This window comes from Lipophrys pholis (assembly GCF_963383615.2).
Source record: "Lipophrys pholis genome assembly, chromosome: 17".
Taxonomy (NCBI): Eukaryota; Metazoa; Chordata; class Actinopteri; order Blenniiformes; family Blenniidae; genus Lipophrys; species Lipophrys pholis.
Genome location: NC_137643.1, coordinates 18,144,193 through 18,165,958, shown reverse-complemented (window position 1 = coordinate 18,165,958; position 21,766 = coordinate 18,144,193). Strand labels below are relative to the sequence as shown.

Sequence of the window (21,766 nt, the reverse complement as noted above, 5' to 3'; positions counted from 1 at the left end):
TCAAAACTGTGTGCAGCAGCCAGAACAACCATGGAATGATTAGTTAACACTGCGCGAGGCGCTACCCCTGAGCCCGTCTTCACACACTCCCCTCCCTGCACTCTGTGTCGGTCTCGGCTTTTAACGGATGAACAGCATCTGCACGGACATATGACCCAATTCAGTTGCCATAGCAACAGTTGCCATGTCGACACATTCAGGAATGCCCGTGATTTTGTTTTTGGACTGTAAAGTGACTGTATTATCATATTGGACTATTTGATTAAAGCACGCTCGCTGCTCTCATTTTCAGGCTATTTCTTTTCCTTCTGTGCAGACAAAATTTACATTTCAGGCATTTACTCAACATTCCTGCCAGTGAACTCGCAACTTGCTCAAGGACGATGAAATAAACATGACTGTGGCTGAGATCAAACCCTCTATTAAGTGCTGAATCCTTCTACCCAGAAGGCTAACCTGCAATTTTCACATTACTGTTTTACTAGCTGGAGAGAATCTGGCAATTAAGTTTGTCTCTGTAACCTGCCAGCTTGAAGAGCCACACAGTGGATTCTATAGATGCGTGTGTGTGTGTATGTGTGTGTGTGTACCTGTTGGACATCCTGTTGAAAAACGCAGAGCTGCAAGCGCTGGTGCAGCCGCACTTTCCGGTGCTGCCAAATGTTCTCCAGCTGCCTCTGATGGTGCAGCACCTCGTGGATGATGTCCAGGACGTGGTGCACCGCCTTGGAGTAGTTCGCCGATGCCGTCAGGGAGTCGGCGCTGCCCGGGGTCAATGGTCGCTGCAGCTTGTCCAACAGTGCTTTGCCATCTTGGCTCACCTGATGGGAGAAAAAAAAAAAAATATATATATGCATTCAAATATGGCCCGGCCAGCAAATTGTGTTAACACACTTTTCAAACTATAATTAGTGTCTGTAGCAGTAACAACTAGTTACAAAAGAAAAAAGAAAAAAAAAAGAAAAGTCATGAGAGGTTACTGGTAATACTCCACAGCAGCATATGCGTTTTCACATATTTTGAGTTGATTTCCAGTGATTATATAAGCTAGAGTAGATGGACAGTATCTTGTGATATTGTTGTATGGTGGATTATTAGAAATGGCATAAAGTGAAAAATATGAAAACTTCTGGAATACTGGCTTAGTAAAAATGAAATACAAATGCTCCTTGATTGGGGAGGACGGGCCTCAAGGGGTTGATGTGAACTAGCCATACAGAATTGAACTACATAGAAATACACCAAAAGCTTTCAATAATCAATCAATTTGAAACCTCATTTACAAAAAAGTTAAAACCTGTAAAAAAAAGTGAATGATTTTTAACCCTATAGTTAATAGGCAGGGTATTAAAAAAAGCACAGTCTCTCAGACGTAAAGCTGAGCAGGGAGATCATCATATCCTGGAACAGTTGAGAGGATGCAGAGCAATGTTGGTACACATGGAACAGGGCTGGAGGACAATAGTGTTTGTGATGTCTGACAATGCACCAATACAATGCGTGAACTCAGAAATCAATTGCGTGTACCATCAATTCCACAAAAACCCAAATGACTGAGGAAACACAGAAAACTGTCGTTAGATTAATCGAATTTGCAATTCTTGGAGAAAACTATGAGGTCAGAATTTAAAAAAGAGCATCTGTGGTTGTGTTAGGCAGCATTCGTGTCTGTCGGTTTGAGGGGCTTGCACATCTGGAAAGGCTGTGTCACAATGCTGGAAAATATCCTCATGTTTTACAACAACATCTGCTCCTATTGCAAATTGATTATTCCAGCAAGACAGTGCGGCTTCAGTGTGCTCGAGTCCAGGAGCTGAACTGAACTTCACTTACAGAAGACAGCTCGCTCATTATAAAAGTGAAACTCAAGCAAAAAAAATAAAAAAACAGTTGAGCAGCTTCAATCCTCATCAACAATTCAGCAAAAAAAAACAAAAAAAAAAACTGAATCCAGACTGTAATTAGAATAAGAAGGGATGGAACACAATGGTAAACAAGTGGAGTTGCACTTTAGATGTTTGGGGAGTTTCTTTGACTTTCATACTACCAATAAAAAGTTATTTTGGCGGGTTTAAACTCTAAAAAAAAACCTGATTGACAGAGTTTCTTCAGCTGCAATAATTGTTTCTCCTGATTTTCTGAAATTGACATGCGACACAGGGAGACCTTTGCACTCTCACATGTGCACTGAAAGCAGAATAGATCCATAGAAAAGCTGATTTGATCATTTCTGCATTCAAGGTGGACAAAGCATTTTTACACTGTTACCGTCTCACGGCGTAGCAAAACCGGAACTGAGAATTTAAAAATGAGAATCAGAAAGAGCTTCTAAGAAGTGTACTCATACCTTACATAACCATAACAATGCAGCCAATTAAACTCTTACATTTCATTACATAACACCTCAGGTCCTGTTCGCGAGTCAATTTTTAGAAATTGCTGTCGAACGCATCATAAAGGCACCTGTGTGTGTGTGTGTGTGTGTGTGTGTGTGTGTGTGTGTGTGTGTGTGTGTGTGTGTGTGTGTGTGTGTGTACCTCGGAGTACGCAGCAGTGATGTGTTCGTACAGGCCTTGATGATGGTGGATGGCGTCTTCAAGGTCCTGCAGCTCGGAGGGCAGATCCACCTCGCCGCACGCCTTACACCACGAGTCCACGTTACTCATGTACTGCAGGGGGGGAGAAGTGCATCGCATGAAGCAGTTCACACTGGCCGTGGCGTGAGACATGAGGAGTCACACTTTGTGCACAGAAGAAGGGAAAAAAATAAATCGCCCGGGGGGATTATTTTCCTTTTGTTTATGGAACTCCCGAGACTTTTTCAGACGTGTTATCTATGGGCTGATCTCTGCTGTGCACTGGCAGGCGGTGACTTCCTGCAGCCTGCTGTGCCCCCTCATGTGGGAGGGATGCAAAAAACAAAGCTTTAATCAGTCAGACTGGCCTCTGAAAGTCATATCAGAAAGTTCAGCTGATCTCCATCTAATTTAAAACCCTTTAAAGATTTTCTCCCGTGACAATGAGAAGAACACACATGAGCGGAACAAAGACTTAAGACAAGCTCTGTGTAGGTGGGAGGGGATAAAGGTTGGGGTGAATCCTTTTGGGACAAAGTTGCTTCTATTTCAGCCGAACAAACATGAAAAGGCCGGCCCGATGACAGCGACATTCCAGGTCGGAAAAGTCATGCCACCCATGTTCCCGTGTTGGGATTCTGGGCGGGGAATTGGTCCACAGTGGTTCGACTAATGAGCACAGACCGAAATACCAGCACATAACAAATACTTTACTCACGTCCTGCATAGGTTTATGTAAATATATGGAAATGGAATGCATATGTTAGGCTTTATAGATTTAATGAAGCCAAATGGGTATTTTACAACCTGGGGAGTGTGTTTCTCTGCTCCCGATTCAAACACGAGTGAAGAACAGGTCAACATGTCAACTGGCTCCAAAAACACATCAAGAGAAGTTTTCCTCTATTCCGAATTCAGAGATTCGTGGAGCATTTTAAGGGACTAGTTTTCACATTTTCCAGAGTTACTTGAGAAAATTGGCATGATAATTGATTCGGTATAATATGATGACAAACTGAATGTTGTTTCACTTAAAAAGTTTATACAAACAACCCATAAAATGTCTTCTGATTCTGTATATATATTATTTAGGATTAAACTGTTTGAAGCAAAGGTAGCGTTATCAATGTGTGATTGACATTTGCAGTAGCCGAACCTCTGACTCGGTGCAAAGGAATAAACCCCAAAAAGCTGCAGATGTATTTCTGCTGGAATTAGGAAACGATCTACATCAAGTCATGATTGGATGATAAGCTGAAAACTGGTAAAAGACAGAAAACAAACCTCTCAAATGTGATTTGATGAGTCATACTTGCACTAAAAACAAAAACCTGAATGAATCCTGTTTCAACATGCCCCGCTCGCCACACATTCTGGTTTTTTTTCATTACCATCAAAGTAAACTAAACAGTTTCAAGCAGTTTTAAAATGTTAAGTGACATGGAGAAATGTCAGCAATGAAAATCATGTGCAAGTTTCACAGAGAACAATGCTTCAATCCATGCCGTACCTGGTCACATTTCTGGTGGAAGCTGGCCGACATCTCCAGCAGCGTGCTCCGCTCATCCAGCGCGGCGGCGAAGGCCTTCCACTCCTGCTCCAGCTGGCCTGAGATCTGCTTGATCTGCTGCGAGGCGTAGTGACCGGACTCCAGCAGCCGGTTCCCCACAGACATGATCCGGTTGATGTTCACGTACACATTCTGGACGGCAGGGCGGAGGGGGAGGGGGAGAGGGGCGGTCGGAGTGTTAGTCGCGAGCAACGTCGTGCGAGGACCCATTCAATGGGAACAATTTGGACAAAGTGAGGACGAGTGGAGAGTGTGGCGAGGGATAATCGCGCCGTTGCTACTCTTTCTCATCCAACTCTTGCGGCTACACCGGTTCCTCGTCTCAACAGTTTCATAATGGTTATGTAAGGCCAACTGTGGATAGAGAATAGGATTACTTAATACCTGGTTGTGTTGCTGCTGCGAACGCGCAGAAGACGTGCGAGTGCGCGGGAGCGCACAACAAAACACTGGAGGTTGTAGCTAAGTGCAATAACTGTGTTATTATACAGTGCGGGGCACGGACTGGAGTCCAAGTGGGCGGAAAGCGTTCCCTCCCGCTGCGGATCGCTGTGCATGTGCGCGTCTTACCATGCAGTTCATTGCAAAGTGGTTGTGCTGGGTTTGCAGCTCGGCGGCGTGGGGGTGGTTGTTGCCGATCTCTGTGTAGCCTGCCAGGAACAAGCCCTTGTTGTGCATGATCCAGTCAAACATCTGACGATGCCAGAGCAGACACACAAATACACAAAGACAGAGAAAGTGTGAGAGAGCGAGAGAGAGAGAGAGAGCGAGAGCGAGAGAGAGAGAGAGAGGGAAGGGGGAGAAAAAAAAAGTTAGCTGGCGAAATGAAAACATGCACACTAGGATCATCTGTAGCTTCTGGAGATTGCTGCAGGCGCAGGTACAAACACAAACAGCTGGGACTGAGCTGTGCGGGTCTTTTTGTGTGCTGCTGCAGTGTTCACACCGTTGTCATCTTTCCAGGCCAGAATACAGAGAAATGGACCGCCTCTATTAAGAGTATCCTCTCAGGCTCTCCTAGAGAACAACTCATGGCCTATGGTGTCCTAGCAACAAGCTCCTACTACTGCAGTGTATCCAAGACTGCAGCTCGCGCTCTGTTGCTGCAAACCTGCTACTTTATTCCACTCACTCAAACATGGATTTCTCAATCTCTCCCCCTGCCTCGTTCTATTTTGCGCTGCAGCTGTCAACACCTGAGCTTCCTGCGCGGCAGCCAGAGTCGGTGGCTGTGTACCTGCAGGAGTCACCCTCCATCTTCCCCGTCTCTCACGCTTGAATGGTACTCAAATGTAACGCCGTTTAGTTTTCACTCCTGCCTCAGGTTTTATAGGCGACATAAAGTTAGAGGTAGTATTTCAGGATGAAGGCAGAAAAGCATTATCAGTTCATGACGGCGCCACAATCCACTTCAATCAATTCCTCTCTGTGGGCGTAATTAAGTTTTTTTGTTTATATTGGCATTTGTCTGCCCTCCAGTGATTCCCCAACTGGGATTATCGATAACCGCTATTTGGCTTCTCTGTTCCCGGCAGCCCCACCGACCTTCTCGGCGTCCTGTTCGAAGAGGCGGAGCTGGAAGCACTGGTCCAGCTGCAGCTTGCGGACGTGCCAGGCCTGGTGGAGGTGCTGCCGCGTGGAGTGCAGCTTGTCCAGCAGCTGGGTGATCCGGGGCACCAGGCCCTGGGTGTCGGCGTTGCACACCCCGCCGCTGCCGCCGCTACCTCCACTGCCGCTGCCACCGCCGTTACGATTGGAGAAGGACTCGCTGCTTTGAATGCGCTGGAGCAACCTGGAAACAACCAGTGCATCGACGTTAAGGCTGTTACACAACACAAAGCGAAGCGCAAACACGAGTGTAAGACCACTATTGCATTAACAAAACAAAAACTCCAGTTCACCTATTGTGCTTGTTTTTCTTTTTTTTTTTAAATTACATTTTTCTATGATTAACAGTTAAAATAAATCCTCAGGTATCTTATAATGGCCTTTTCATAAGTTAAAAAGTTCAATCCCACCTCTTTAAATCCTGTCTTGTCAACTTTGACAGAATCTGGCGCATGCCTCTCATAATCAGAACTCCCAGACTATTCAAGATGAATATAATTTTCCTAAACTACCATAAAGAGACTACTGCAGTACTATCGTCCAATCACAGAGTAACATAAATAACACACAGCCAAACTGAACAAACAGAAGAAATTATAACGTAAATAATCTTCTCAAGATCTGCTTGTCCTCTTAAAAAACCATCTTTCTTCCAATTGTGACTCTTTGAGAACGTCTCTAAGCTTTTATTGCCGCATCAAGTGCTCGTGATTTGAGACAAGCCGCACACTACTGAGAGAATGACCTCGTAGCAAAAGTTGTAACAAGCTGATTTTGGTTGACGCACACAGTTGAAGACAGACTAACTTAACGATGGTAAATCTAATATTGACACTCAGCACTGCAATAGTCACAAATGCAGAGGATTTTCGAAATATAAATAAACGCATCATGTGCATGTCTTTACGCTCGCGCACACACTTCCCTCGCAAAGATTTGATCTTCCACATTCAGCTTCTGCAACACGAGCATAAAAAGGCAAAGTGGAAGAGACAAATACAGTCCTTCACTTTCAGTTCGATTCTTGTCAAAGCTTCAGTTTAATGGCAAAGCTGTATATTTGTTTCCCCCCGTACCTCTGTCCTTCGGTGTCGAGCTCCTCAATAGGAGCTTTTATGACTTTCTTCTTCAGAGTGGCATGTTCTTCTATCATCCGCCTGGCTCCTTCCAGGTCCTGTGGGAAATCCTTCCTTGACACGGTTTCTTGCATCTCCTCCAGTCGAGCCAACATCTGGGTGGCGTGGCCGGAGAACTCTTCGAACGCTACTCGCACCTGAACAATCAGAAGGCGTGTGAGTGCAAAGCTATTCCGTGTCATGCGAACAAAACAAAAACCCTCCTGCTGCTCGTCTTCCGAGGAAATCTCCTGCGGCAGATTAGAGATTGAGCAGATGGCTCAGATTGAGGGGACTGGTGGGCCGCTCTCACCTCTATCCATTCTTCGTGGTTATAATCCAGACTGCCGTCGAAGTCTGCCGTTAGCTGCGAGGGGTCCACCACTTTTGTCAGGCCTTCTAGTGACACCATGGTGGTCTGGAGGAGGAAAGAAAGTAAGGACAGGAGTTTGACGGGAGCTTTCGCTGGACTTAAACTAATGCAAGTCACTTGAGTGAGTGGTAAATGCTTCTAATCTCTCCTCTGCTGCCTCCAACTGCTGTGGAAATGATACTTAGATAAAGACGCAGGCAATCCCTCACTTCTAAATTGTTGCAATGCTTTTATTAATTTACATCAGAAGCCTTGCAATTAATGACTTAAGCACATTTGATCCCCTTCCTTCTAGAATACGAACCTTTACAGCTTCATTATGCCATAAGATTTATAGCAGCTACACACGTTTCTGCCCTTTCTACTCTAACAATTAAACACGTTCCCACCGGGCACCGTTCCTCCGTGATCAACCGGCTGTCGTGCTTCACTGCAGAGTCGGGTAAAAAACACTCTGATCTTCTCCACATAACAACAGTTGCATATTACAATATCAATTTCAGAGAAACACCAAGGAACTATCTCCCCGTTCGGTTTCAGTGCCTCCGTGTTTCTGCTAACCCACCTCCGCACGACACCCCCACACACATGGCCAAAGACGGATTGAGACAGAACGAAGCTGGATCGGCTTTGTGTAGGCCTAACAAAGCAGAGACGCACTGTTGTCCTTGGCTTAAAAGCAGAAGATAAAGGAGAGTGGGTCTTGCCAGGGGAAAATACTGATACAGCTGTATTTGCCATTGTTGTTACCTAATTGATTTGTATGGATGGCTACGCTGAGAGCACGTTTCCCCCCACTGAAGCGCACGATTCATCAACAATCAAATATGGTGGTAGCAGTCACATGAAGAGGAAAATCCTCACACAGCTGCTGGTGAAATGCTCAGTTTCCTGGTCAGAGAATCAACAGATTTGCTGCCGTTTTAGCGACATCAGATCTACATGCAAATCCAATGTGAGACAAAAAGGCCAGGTCACATGGCAACATGTGCACATACAAATGCACATGTAATGTGGCCAATCAATGCCCCATGTGGCAGGGCAGGGCAGCTTGGGAATAATTGAAGCCTGCCCTGTAGCCAATCTTCCTATCAAGCGATCAATATCTTATCGTTGGACTACAGCGGACCCGTGTGCATACGAGGGAACGATCCGGAGCGATTTCCATACGGCTGCCTTCACTCACACAGCAAGGCTACTTTCCGGGGGCCAGAGCATGTGCTAGATTATGTGGAGCTGCTCCCATGTTACATGTTAGAGCTGCAGAGTTTACACAGGATGGAGATAATGTTGATCATTATCACAGTAAGTAGGACTGAGGGTGGAGGGGCTGCTCGTCTCGTCTTCATTAGAGAGCATTTAGTTAGCAGGCTATGAATCAGGAGCTGAAAGAGCACACCGGTGCACATTCTGAGCATAAGCAGGAAAGAAATACACCTGCTCTGAATACACTCACTGTGAGATTTGAAAATAAAATAAAGAAATACTGACAGCATCACAACGCTCGTGATCCGCGATGTGCCAGTTTTGGGCTCCAATGTGATGAAACGATAGAGACAGCTGGCTGGTGATGTACGCAGCCGGGAGAGCGAGCGAGAGAGAGAGAGAGAGAGAGAGAGAGAGAGAGAGAGAGAGAGAGAGGGCGAGCGAGAGAGAGAGAGAGAGAGAGAGAGAAATGATGGAATGTGCTGACAATGAGCAGCTCGGGAAAGCGGAGGGAGAGCTGAAGCTGAGGGGTGGGGGGTGGGGGGTGGGGGGGTACAGCGGCTGTTATCACAGCTCAGCTGACAGAAAATGGTGGACTTTTTATGTCTTCACTTTTACAACATGCGGATGCTTAAAAGTGGAGACTGAAGTCAATGTAAAAACATATAAGTGTGCAGCCTTTACATGCAATAATGATATATTTCCTTAACTATATGTGCAACACCCAATGCAGGAACAATCCAAAAGTTCACAACCCACCCCAACAACACAATCCTACCTCGAATTCAAACTTGGAGCTGCCAAAGTTGGTCCTCTGCTTCTGCCAGAAATTGTCTGGTTTGATGATGAGGGCGACGTGGATGCAGGAAGGGAAGGACTCCTGCAGGATCTTCAGCAGAGGCTTGATGCTGTCCCACTTGGAGCCGCGCATATCAACAATGACCGTGAAGCCATGTTTACACACCTCCTCGCTGGGTACGGACGGGATGATGGTGGCGGTCGGCGAGAGTGGGAGGAATTAAAGAGAGAAGATTGGAGGGAGGGGGGGGGGGGGGGGATCCAAGAGCGATTGGAGAGAATATAATCCAGAGAGAGACAGATGACAGGCGTGGGAAAGGATGAGTGAGGGATGATGGAGAGGACAGACAGAAGAGAAGATGGAAAAGGGGAGAGAGAGAGAGAGAGAGAGAGAGAGAGAGAGAGAGAGAGAGAGAGAGAGAGAGAGAGAAAAAATAAAAGGAGAATCAAAACAAACAGTGAGATGACGCATTTTCTATACTGTGAGCAGCCTACGCAGCAACCACTCATCCAACACACCCACCCACGCACTCCAACACACACACTTACATCCACACCCACACTTACACACACACACACACACACCCACACCCACAAACACACATTAAAAAACACCTGCGAGGGAATGAGTCACAAATGTGTGCATGAATATAAAAAAATCCAAATCAGCATATTTGTGCTGGAGCAGCCGTTTTCCCCTGTGGCGCTGCGCTCCTGCTGACATTAATATCATCATCCGACAAGAACTACATGTACAGTCCTGGGAGCAAAATCCGCTGCAGATATCAAAGAAACAATCTGTGCTCAGGATTCAGGGAGAAAACTGTGGCTGCTTCAGGAAGCATCTCTCACTCCTCAACATACATTTTGTTCTAACCAATCAACTTATTTCATTCGGACTTCAAATCCTGCACGACTCTCCAAAACCTCATTCATCACACTTGATCAGATCATCACAGTTATTTTCTGACCCTCCTTCTACTGGGACATCTTGTAAAATCTCCATCACATCATCTTTTTTTTTTTTTTTTTTTTGTATGTTCCCAAAATAGAAAAGAAAGATCACAACATGTGCAACACATTAACATGGTGGCAGTGTGGCGGCGATCACCCAGATGACAGCAGAACGAGAACATTCGGGGTCGCATTTTCAAATGTGCGCACACACACCCACACAAACACACACACACACACGATGTGACGGTGCGGAGCAGATGGAGAGGGTTGACGGGATGCGGAGGAATGAGAAGCCCACAGAGCGATGGTTTACCTGGGAGGTGAGGAGCTGCTCGCTCGCAGTAACTGCTGCCACCGCCGCTGCACTGCTTCGGCTACTGCGACACTTTGTTTTGCTTTCACACACACTTGCTCGCTCGCTCTCTCACTCGCGCACACACACACACCTCCTCGCACATGCGCTCTCGGCTGCTTGTCAGTTTTAATCCCCCCCCTCTACTCGTTCCACCCTCTCTCTCTCTCTCTCGCTTCTCTGTAGCCTCAGCTCAGTCTCCCGCCGGCTCCCTGCAGCTCGTTTTTCAATTATTACACTCTGCGTTTCCCATCTCTCCTCTCACATGCTTGTGTCGGCCACCTCACGTGCTCGCTCGTGGAGCTCCGTGCACTTGCTCTATGTGTGTGTGTGTGTGTGTGTGTGTTTAGAAGGGCTTCCCCTCTTTGACACGAGGCGGCACAAAGTGTGTACCTCGGGATGCCGGCGAGGTACGCGATCAGTCTCCTCAGGTCGTCCGTTCGTATTCTGTCGTGGTTGCTGCGTGAGGGAAACGTTAAAACTGGACCTCCACGTCTGTCTCTGCCACCTGGGGGCACAAAATAAACACTTCTTTGGTTGCGTATACAGACGAAATATACTTTGAAGTGCAATGCAATGCCCTTCACAACATTCTTTATCTTGCAATGAATTTTATATCGCAAATCAACAGGGGGTTGTGCGTTTTCTGGCTGAACAAGCCGTGCATGTTAGATGATCTAATAAATAAGTTATAAGCTGGAGAACTATGCCATGCTGAACCCACCGAATTCTTCTTAGTAACGCATTTACGAATTAAATATACTATAACTACTATTTACTCCTAAAACCTCTTTACTCTTGCTAACTATACAATATAAGCATGGGAAAACTATTTGTCTATTGACTATGTGGCACTTGTTTTTTTTAAAGATGCTGGAAGAACTCAGCTTAAAATCAGTGATTGGACATGTTTATCCGTTTTATCTTGATCTTTCTGTTTTTTCTCAAATTCAGAATGAAGTTATCGCTGAGGTCATCATATCGATGACGTAGGAGGAGAAGCAACATATTTAAATAAAGTACACCTCTGATCCAGTGGAGGCGATAAGAAGACGACCAACGTCGTACATCAATGACACCGGACAAGCCGGGGAGAGGCACAGAGTCGAAACATAGAGGTTGAAAAGTCGAAATGCGGCGTTTATCGCAGCCTTTCTACTCCTGTCAGTGAAGGATGTGAGCCGAGCGGTTAACACTCTCGCCTCAACAGATCTCACAGTCCAAAAACGTGTCGAAGACTAATTGGTGAATTCAAATTGCCGGTGAGTGTGAATGTGTCTCTTGGTGTTTGCCCTTTAATGAACTCATGACCTGTTAAGTGTGTAATCTACCTCCTTCTATTAACTGCTGGGATCGTCTCAAGCACCCAACAATACCACCTTGGAAGGACATCTTTGCATATTCCAAAGGGCTGAATGCTGCTTTTTATTAGAGAAAACGAGCCAAACGCCTGCCGTTTTCATGTCATCTAGAAACTGTACCACACGTCAAGAATTTCCATACGACACTATTTTTACAGTGCTCCTGCCCTCCAGAGCCTTCCAGCCTCAATCCAGCTCACTATCCCTTTTTAATTGGTAGTTGGGTATCATTTACAGAGCACGGTCATGAGGCTGAATCTTGAATATCAGGTACTAGAATAATATTTTGCTCCTCGTCCATGACCGCCGCTGCTTCACTCACATGGGAACCCGTAAACACAGACCGACTGTGCTCAGCCCACAAATTAGTGAGTTCAGCCGGGTTGTTGCGCGCCTCCAGGCTCGACCCGGCTGCTCGGAGGAGAGAAATCAAATGCTCACGTGGCACCAGACGAGCACGGTGATTTGTTTTTTTGTTGTTTTTTTTTTTTTAAAGGGGGGAAAGATTTGGGATAATAGGCTGAGCTCATTTACCCTATTTTTCACCAGTGGCCCCTCCCCTGCCTCATCTTTCCCCCGGCCCCACCATCATTTCAAAGCCAATTACTCCGCCAGCGACCGCCATGGGATGCGTGAGCTGACAGTAAGTCATCTCCATGGTAACGCTGGCCCCGTCTCTCCCGCTTTGAATTTTCGGTGCGTTCGTCTGAGTCACCGCCCAAGTTGTTGTGATTCTACCTGTGACCTTCGCCGCAGACACGGGGAGATCACAGAACACTCCACACACACTCTAATCATCATATATTGTTATTCTGATCTACTGGTACTGTGTGAGTATCTCTCAAGCACATATAGAAACACACAATGTACACACTCCTCATACACTGGATGAATAACGTTTTTCTGTGTTGTACAAATAATCCAGCTGGATGTTCTTGGCAGTCTGTATCTCCATGTCGGCCTCCTGTGAGTTTTCTCTGGCAGGACTTGCGTGCGTGCGTGCGTGTGTCCGACATGGCTGAGCTCTACTCAGAGGGGTGGAGGCAAAAGCCAGGGCAGCTGGAGTGCTCTGTTCCGCGGTCGTGACAGGATGTGTATTGTGAGTGGTCTTTGTGTGAGTGTGTGTGTGTGTGTTTGAAGAGGGGTCAGGGGGTAAGTGTCTGGGCCTCAGTCTGACCCTGGCAGCTTGTTATTATGTCCACAGTGTGTGTGTGTGTGTGTGTGTGTGTGTGTGTGTGTGTGTGTGTGTGTGTGTGTGTGTGTGTGTGTGTGTGTGTGAGAGCGGGAGACGGGAGAAGGCCCTCCACAGAGGCAGCAAAAGCTTCAACCTGAGGACTCTGCACTTCCTGTTTCCGCAGCGGTGATCAGACTGTGGTGGTCAGACGGTTCGTACAAACATAATCTTACCTGACAGAAAGGCAACTTTCTCTTTGAGGATGGGAAGCACCTCCATCGCCCTCATCTCCTCATTTCTCCTGAAACCTGCACACAAAGAATGAGACGATGAGATTTCAATCCAAGATTTTCTCAAAAGTTTAACCCTTTTGTCATTGTTTGATGGGGTTTTTTCCCCCCCGTTGAAAGCAGAATATTGAAGGTAGCAGCAGATTTAGTCCATATGTAATGTGGAGACCAGCTGCTTTTAAACTCCTAGAATTTGAGCTCCACAAGTGCGATTCACACTTAAACTGCACAGATACATTGATACTGAAGAGAGAGAGGCTGAATAAACAGTCAAGGTAAGACAAACTGAACCTGAGTACAGGGGGGAGTTCAAGGAGGAGAATGTAGAACTGCTCACAAGGGGAAACCGGGTTCAAGAAACATTGAAATCCAAAAGGCCACGTCACTTCTTATTGGTTTAAAATGAAACAAGGCACCAGAGAACACAAAAGAACTCCCATTGAGGGAACTTTCACATCTGACAGGTAAAAGCTGACTGGAGGAGAAAAAGCTGCAATCACATTTGACAAATTATTCTTAAAATCAATGAATGAATGGAAATCAGTGGAAGTGGGAAATGTTCCACAAGTCAGAGGAGAAAATGTGACTAAACACAATCATACTTGGAGCTTGGAGATGAAAAGGTAAAAAGGTATAAAATGTACTTCCTTGATTTTTCTCTTATTTATAAGTTGTAACCTCCAATTCAGTGAAAACATCTGATGCTTCTAAAAAAAATATCTAACTATTTCACCGGAGAAGATCTTAAAAGAAAGACATATCAACATTAATGCAGTGGTCAGCGCTCTGGATGGTTGAAACTTGACGGCGTAAGAAAAAGTATTGATAAACCCGCTCGAAATCCATAGCAATCAGATGTTGTCTATGTGGTGTTTGGAGAGGAGGCCGGGGGATGGCCACAATCATTCGGATTGATCTTCTGGGAACCATGGACACCAGGAGTGAGCTGCTGAAGCAAACGACAGGACTACACAAACACTCATAAACCCATGCCGCTAGGTAAGAGTTAATCTCTCACAGTCTTTCCTTTGAAAAACCCTGGACATAATATGCTGCTGACGTCCCAGCAAAATAAATTTCCTTCCACTTTCAGTGAAAAACTGCACTCACAGTATTTTTCTAAACGGCACTATTGGTGAAGGCCAACAATCTGTCAGCCGCCTAACGTGAATATAAATATAGTTACTTTACCCACTTCCACTCTGTTTGCCTTCCCTTCAACTACTGAACTGTGACATTTTCCGATAAATAAGTGGTACTTGATCGTATTTGCTGGTGAATCACGCAACGGTGGCCGAACCTTCAGTCGCCCAATGAAAACTAATGTTCATTTTTATCACCACTATATGCCTAAATACACTTTTCCTATGAAGAAATACCCAATGAAAATGCATCGCCTTTGCATTTAAACAGCAACAATGGCGAGCACAAGTTGGATCACGATTACAGGTGACTCAACTATAAAGGAGAATATGGACTGGGAGCCACGCCACTCAGTCCATCTACTTGAGCACGTGCAGAACAACTATTTACTACGGCTGTGGTGCATGGACACTGCATTTTTGTCTCCACGTTGCAGGTCAGACGTCACGGTGTTGTGTGCTCCCAGGCTTCAACCCCCACAAAGAGATGGAAGAATCCATCCTCAAACACACACGCAGGAGGACAGAATGGGTCCAGGTTTTGTCCTTCAGAAGCCGCAGAGGTCTGGCATATGTGACTGATGACCCAGACACGTTATGTTACCCATGTGCCTCTTTGTCTCTCGCTCTGGCATCCTGCGTCCCACTAACTTCCTCTGTCTCTTCATGCCCCACATAGATATCTGACAAACAGCACGGGGTGCGTATGCGCCACAAGTTTCAATATGAGCTTGTGAATATTATGAACACGTCACAGGCGCTGTGTTGAGATGATTCTGGGACAACTCGTCCACAAAACTGCAACCCCGGACAACTCGTCCACCGATGAGATTTCAGAATTTTTGGGAGAAAATAAATCCTGTACAATGTAGATTTAAATGTTATTTCCGAATTGATATTTTATATGTTTCATATATCTAGTATATGTCCATATATATTTAGTATGGTATCATATGGCTTTTTATTCTCACGAAGAATACTTTCCTTTGCGCACATGACGCCCCCCCCCTACCCGAAACTTCGGCACTGCCGTGTGCACGTTCCACCTCGCTAATTACTGTATCAGCCATATTTTAAATCACGTTTATCATGTAACGCCGCTACTGTATGAGCCCCGCAGCTTGTTAACATGTCGGAAGGCGCGCTTACGTGACGCACCTGAACGCATCGCTCAAAGCGGTCAGCAACGAAGCGGCGTTTTAACTTTACGGCTTGTGTCAAATATACTTGACATCTTAAGTTTTTGTGTCAAATACACTTAATAATCCTTCCAAATGTGTCAAATATACTTTGAAATCCAATCCTTCAAATCAAAAATGCCGAAAAAAAATTGTCGTGGACGAGTTGCCCGGGTTTTGCAGTCGTGTGGACGAGTTGTCGTTCACCTGTTGAGATCTACTCCGAGAGCCTTGGGAGTGTTTTGACTGTACAGTCCTTACAATTTGTCTCCGTGTGTTACATAACACGTACTGTAAGAAGGAGGAAGGAGAAACCTCCCTGTTGTCCTTTTACTATTGTTATTCGACAAGCACAAACACATCCAGCTCTGGGGCACCGAGTTGTATTCCAGTCTCTGCTCTCAGCATGGCGCCGTAGTTACGACTGCATGCTAATGAGATGGTAATTCTTTTCCCTCCACCAGAGGAGACGGATGGGAATCAGGACTCGTCTCTATTTTTACTCCTCTTCCCGCCCCTCGTTTGTCTCCAGCCCTCCCTCAGGGTGCCGCACACAAATTAGCACGATCAACTACATTTCCCACTGCGCTCCTGATGCGAGTGAGTTTGTAGTTCTGTGCATGATAAACTAAAGGTGGCTGTTGTGGATGCGAAGCCCTTGCTTGGCCTCATTCTGGGACAGATCTTACCTTTTTCAGAGAGCGAGAGAGACACACAAACTGTGACGCAGCTAATGACTTCTGCCTTAGGTTAGCCAGTGTTTGTTTTGTTTTTTTATAAAACTATTTGACAATGAAATGTGAAAGTAGAAACTCTATCTTACGTTTGCACAAGTTTGCATCATATTTTCATACGGCCCAAGTTTATGAATTCTTTAGTGGCCTCGTATCATAATAACTCAGCGACGAGTGCATTCACTTCTCTTATTTACAATCGAAACGTCGAGAATGAGCGAGGGACGACGCTCAGTTTTAGGACGTTTCCTCAGCTCCCGTTTGCATGAAGTGTTGCATGAATTAAAAGCCACGTCTACAGAGTGTGGTTCTCCGCGCGCCAGCTTTCCTTTTCATTTTGCTTTCAATCAGGAGAGAGCAGCTGCGGCCGCGTTGAGAGACGACGCTGTGCTTTTACTCCTTTTGTGCAAGCAACCAAAAGAGATTTCTGTTTTAAAGAAATCTCAAAATCTATCAGACAAGAGCTTGTTTTGTAACCACCAGCCACATTATATGGATGGAGAGGCTGTTTCTGCAGTGTCTGCCCAGTTAAATAATGCAATAATGTTGAATACTGCAATTAATAAACATATTTAGTGGATCATGTTCATGTCTATCAGATTTGAGAGTTCTTCCTAATAACAGTGTTTTCTCTTGTCCTTAATTGTTGTGCTTCTGACATCGACCCAACGGCCACGAGGTATGAAATAATAATGATTGTCAACTGACTGAATTAAACATAATTTATCGCAGTGTTTTGGCGAAATGTACATTGTGCAATTAGACGTCAGAGTAACAATACAATTTGCAGGCCTGCTAAGAAACGTGTTTGTGTTTAAAGAAGTTTGTAATTAATCCATTTATTGATCCAAGTCACAATAATAGTTAGATTTATGTGAACACATTAGCTGGATTTTTCTTATGACTTGTGCAACGTCTTTTTTTAGGAGCACCGCTCTGTTTTCATGTATCAAGTAAAGAGGATTCAACTTGCATCTGTGAACTGAGCAAACTTTGACTACCTGAATTGAATCAGCGCAGACTTCAGTGTTACACACCGCCTGCGTCATAAAATCTGCAAAATCTCCTTTTTTGCACGCTGCCATCGAAACACTACCTTATACATTCATTCCAGTATGAGCCATATGAGCAGCAGTTATTTACAGCAGCGATATCTTTGCCACGTGAAGCTAATGGCGTGTGTACATCGAGGTGAGGTGCAGCATATGAGCACAAACCGGTCTGCATGCGATCACTGTGGAGTGACTCATCTTCTAAAGGAGAAGACATCTTTGATGTTGTCCGCTAACTTGCTGCCTGATTGGCCGACTGCCACTGAGCAGGAGGATAATCAAAGGTCAATGAAAAAGCTAATGTTGACAAGATGACAAGCAGAAAACTGTTGCTTGTTTGCGAGCGTGGGGGGCGGCAGCGGCGGCGGCGGCGGCGGCGGCGGCGGTGGCGGCGGCGGCGGCGGCGGCGCGTGGACCGGGAGCACACAGTGGGAGCTTTGTGGCTGAGTGAATTCGCTACTGTACAGTGAAAAGTAACGGCCGCTGGATTAAGATCGGCTGTTAACATAACCCACTTCTCAACACCGTCCTTAGTTCAACATAGGCATTCATGTTTACGCAGACAGAGACAGACTTACTGTATGTTTACTTCTATAACCGAAAAACTCCAAATCATTGATAATTGAATGGCCTCTAAAAACAGAATGTGTCCAGGATGGGACAACATGTTACATCTGCAGTCATTCAGGTTTTTTTTTTTTCTTTGCAATGCCGGTATGACTCATCAAATCACATTTTTAGAGGTTTTTCATCTTGCAAGTATTTTCTGTGGGAAGAGACAATAATGCAGACCCTGGACAAAAGCTACTGTCTGAGCGGTAAACGCTGAAGAACCCCTTGAAGTGAAAAGTACATTTAGTATATGTTTTTTTTTTTTCCCCAACTGTACAAGCTAAATGATAATTTATCTCTTGCTCAATGCCAAATAACCGTCATCTTGTTCCTGTAAAACAGTGTCAAACATAAGATTAAGTGTTTCTGTTGGGTCCACTTCAATGAATGACTTTCAATGTATCTAAAGCACCTCTTGAAAAGCTCAAGAAGGGTGCACAGAAGTTACAGGATCATGTAAAGTGTGCTTTGGATTGATAGTGCCACTAGAGCTCAGTGGCTGGTCATATATTCATCATTTCAGTCTGTATGATTGAATGTTGATGCATAGTTCTGCTTATGAATGCATGTAAAGTAATGACCTTCGCTGCAAGTGTTTGAGAGCAGATTTTCTTCCTCTTCCAAACACCAAAGGTAAGTTTAAAGACAGACCCATCACTTTCCAGTATTCCGCAGTGTTCTGGGACTGGAGAAAGTGGCACGGCAGCTAAATATAGAGTGGCCAGGTCGCGCGCACACACACACACACACACACACACACACACACACACACACACACACACACACACACACACACACACACACACACACACACACACACACACACACACACACACACACACACACACACACACACACACACACACACACACACACACACACACACACACACACACACACACACACACACACACACACACACACACAGAGAAGCTCATGGGCTAAAAAAGCAGGTTTTCTGGGTAAAAACCGTGAGTTTAAAAAAAGAGGGAGAGAAAAAAAGAAGAAAGAACTCGGAAAATTTTGGAGCCAGCAGCTAATCATTATGTCATGACCAGCCAGAACAAATACAGAGTGTGAGAAAATGATGAGGGAATCAGGCAAACCGCGGAAAGTGAGTGAAGGGAAGGTAGAGGGTGAGGCGGAGGTGGACACCATGGCACAAGAGCGAGGAAAAGACAGTAATGATAGATCAGTCAATGCCGAATAATCCCTTTTTTTTTCGGGTCTGAGCCCGAGCAGAGCTCAGGCGAGACCCTATTAGAATGCAAGGAAGTGATATTATAATAATTAATTTTACTTTCATCTATGGCGCAAATGGCTGCATTCTTGACGGCCTAAACGTGTTCAAACCTTCGTGAAAATTTGCACACGCGTCAGAAGTGGCAAACCGTTTCATATTTTATGGTCATTGCGCACGCGTCTGGCAAAATGGATGCAAAGCGCCCCCTACAATGTTCTCACATGTGCAACATCTACTGCAAGCAACATGTTTAACACGTTTCACCTATGTCCAAGACATGTGATAGACATATGCACCGCGTCGAGTCGCAGAAAACTGTCCCTGACACCCATACTCTAAACCCAACAGGAAGTCCGCCATTTTGCGATATGTGTGAAAAGTTTGAACTCCAATCCTCCTAAGACATTAAGTCCCAGAGACCTGAAATTTGTCCAGTATATACACAACAGGCTTTCCAGATGAAAATGCATCAAAATGTAACTATAATCTCAAAGGGCGTGGCCATGGCGCTCTAATAAATATCTGATGGTTCGCCATGAAACAGGAAGTGATGTGTAACTCTGCTCTACATGCGTCATCACAGTCCTGCCCTAATCTCATCCACATGCTAATGTATAGTCACAGTCATAGTGCCACCTTGTGGTAGCAGGAATTTTACATTTTTGACACTTTGGTGTACTATCGTTATCCCATCGCAGTCTGGCGTACACCAAACCTCAACATGCACCAAGTTCGAAGCTGCCTGCAGCTTTAATTTTCTTTACTTTTCACATTCTGCTTGTTCTCCCTTCTCAGCTCTTTTTTGATGTATTTCAAGTATAATCAAGAGAAATGTTAAGAATCTATTTCCAACAGGGTTTCTTGAGATAAAGAGTAACAGTAGGAGACAAGGAGGGGAGCGATGGCCTCACAGTGTATCTATCATTACCACCCACGCACCCACCCACCACTGTACCTGTCAGCTGGATGAGGGCGGAGCCCGTATGGGCGTACTGCCACTTGTGACTGGTTGCCCAGCAAGCCATGCTTAATAACTCGTCCGGAAATTGTGAGGAGAATCCATGAACTGCTGTGGATTTGGCTCCGTTTGCTGACAGAGAAATGCAGACGGCTGCTACCGTCAGCTAATGATAGACTGATGCGGCCGACGCGCTGAAGGGATCCCAGTCCACTGTGGGCACAAGCACTGCAGCTGAGGCTAATCCCGAGATTCCTGAGGGGAGATATTCCAATCCTGCAGACGACCGAAAACCGCCCGTTTCGGTGTCGTCTACGCTTCCGTATGGAAAAGCTGGAGCACACATTTCCAGGCAGAAACTGAGCCGTTAGTGTGGACTGTTTGACTAGCAGCTGCCAAACTCTGTGCATTCATGGTATCAGCGTGCACCTCATGTGGCATTAGGTGAGCTGGTAATCTGCCTGTCTTTTGGAAAGGCAGGTTCCTGGAGGTAATCCTCAATGTGAAGGAGGGGCACCAATTATAATATGCCTGCACTGCATTTATGAACCTGGAGAAGCTGCTTAGTGAGTAAGGAAGACCTGAGAAAGACGGGGAAAACCCTTAGAGTGCAGGAGAAGCAATGGAGATTTAGGATGTACACACGAGTCTCTACCGAGAACTTGATCAATATTAACCGTTATTCCTAATAGAGCATATCTGTATGTAGTAGTAGATGGTCGTCAGCATGTACCAAGTCTGGAGAAGCGTGACCTTATAGAACATAGTTTATTCTCAACAAACCCTTCAGTGTCCATCAACGACAGGTATAATACTACACAAGGTAGCAAGTATAAAATGACAGAAAGAAGATGACTAATTCGCGCGGCAGTTATAACAATTGAACGAATTAATCTTAAAACTATCAAACCTTCTTATAACTATAATATAAATCACTGACTTTCTTTTGCTGCGGTTCAAATCAACAGATTTAGCAGTCACTGAAAAAGTTATTGTTACCGTGATGATGCTCTAATTGAAGAATATGGAGAAATCCTTGTCCATCGCTAAGCTTCAAATCCACTTATCTCCAAAAGCTGGGATAGATGATACTCCTGTGCAACCTTGAAGACAAACAGAAACCACCAATATGATGACTCCCAACATCCCTCAGTTGATTGTGTGAAGCTGGTGGAGCACGGTCATCACTGATGTGGCTGCACCCACAAGTTAAATGGGGCAGGGGGTGATAGCGTGACGCCAGAAATGTCAAACATCCTTTGTTGAAGCTCCCACATGACGCCACTGCGGTACATCATACCGGGTCGTGGAGGTTACTGGGTCGCTAATGCGAGTGTATGCATGTATGTCAGGATATGTCGACTCTCTGTGTACACCTCAGAGACTTCAGAGTAGCACAGGGGGCCTCTTTGAGGTCAAGTGGGCATTAAAGTCACTGATACAACAAAGTAGTTTACTCAACAACAC

At 45.3% G+C, this 21,766-nt stretch overlaps 1 protein-coding gene across 5 annotated transcripts in view; it reads right to left on the bottom strand.

Moving 5' to 3' along the window:
• Positions 1-21,766, bottom strand: part of LOC308122574 (triple functional domain protein-like) — a 69,670-nt gene that overhangs the window by 24,140 nt on the left and 23,764 nt on the right. For all 5 annotated transcript variants that reach the window (XM_080484447.1, XM_080484448.1, XM_080484449.1 and 2 more), the window contains exons 3-12: positions 13,324-13,398; positions 10,949-11,063; positions 9,227-9,419; positions 7,183-7,287; positions 6,831-7,027; positions 5,692-5,938; positions 4,717-4,839; positions 4,087-4,278; positions 2,538-2,669; positions 591-821 (exon numbers count right to left, since the gene is read on the bottom strand). In XM_080484447.1, coding sequence (XP_080340573.1) covers positions 591-821; positions 2,538-2,669; positions 4,087-4,278; positions 4,717-4,839; positions 5,692-5,938; positions 6,831-7,027; positions 7,183-7,287; positions 9,227-9,419; positions 10,949-11,063; positions 13,324-13,398 — 1,610 coding nt within the window. The remainder of the gene's footprint in view (positions 1-590; positions 822-2,537; positions 2,670-4,086; positions 4,279-4,716; positions 4,840-5,691; positions 5,939-6,830; positions 7,028-7,182; positions 7,288-9,226; positions 9,420-10,948; positions 11,064-13,323; positions 13,399-21,766) is intronic.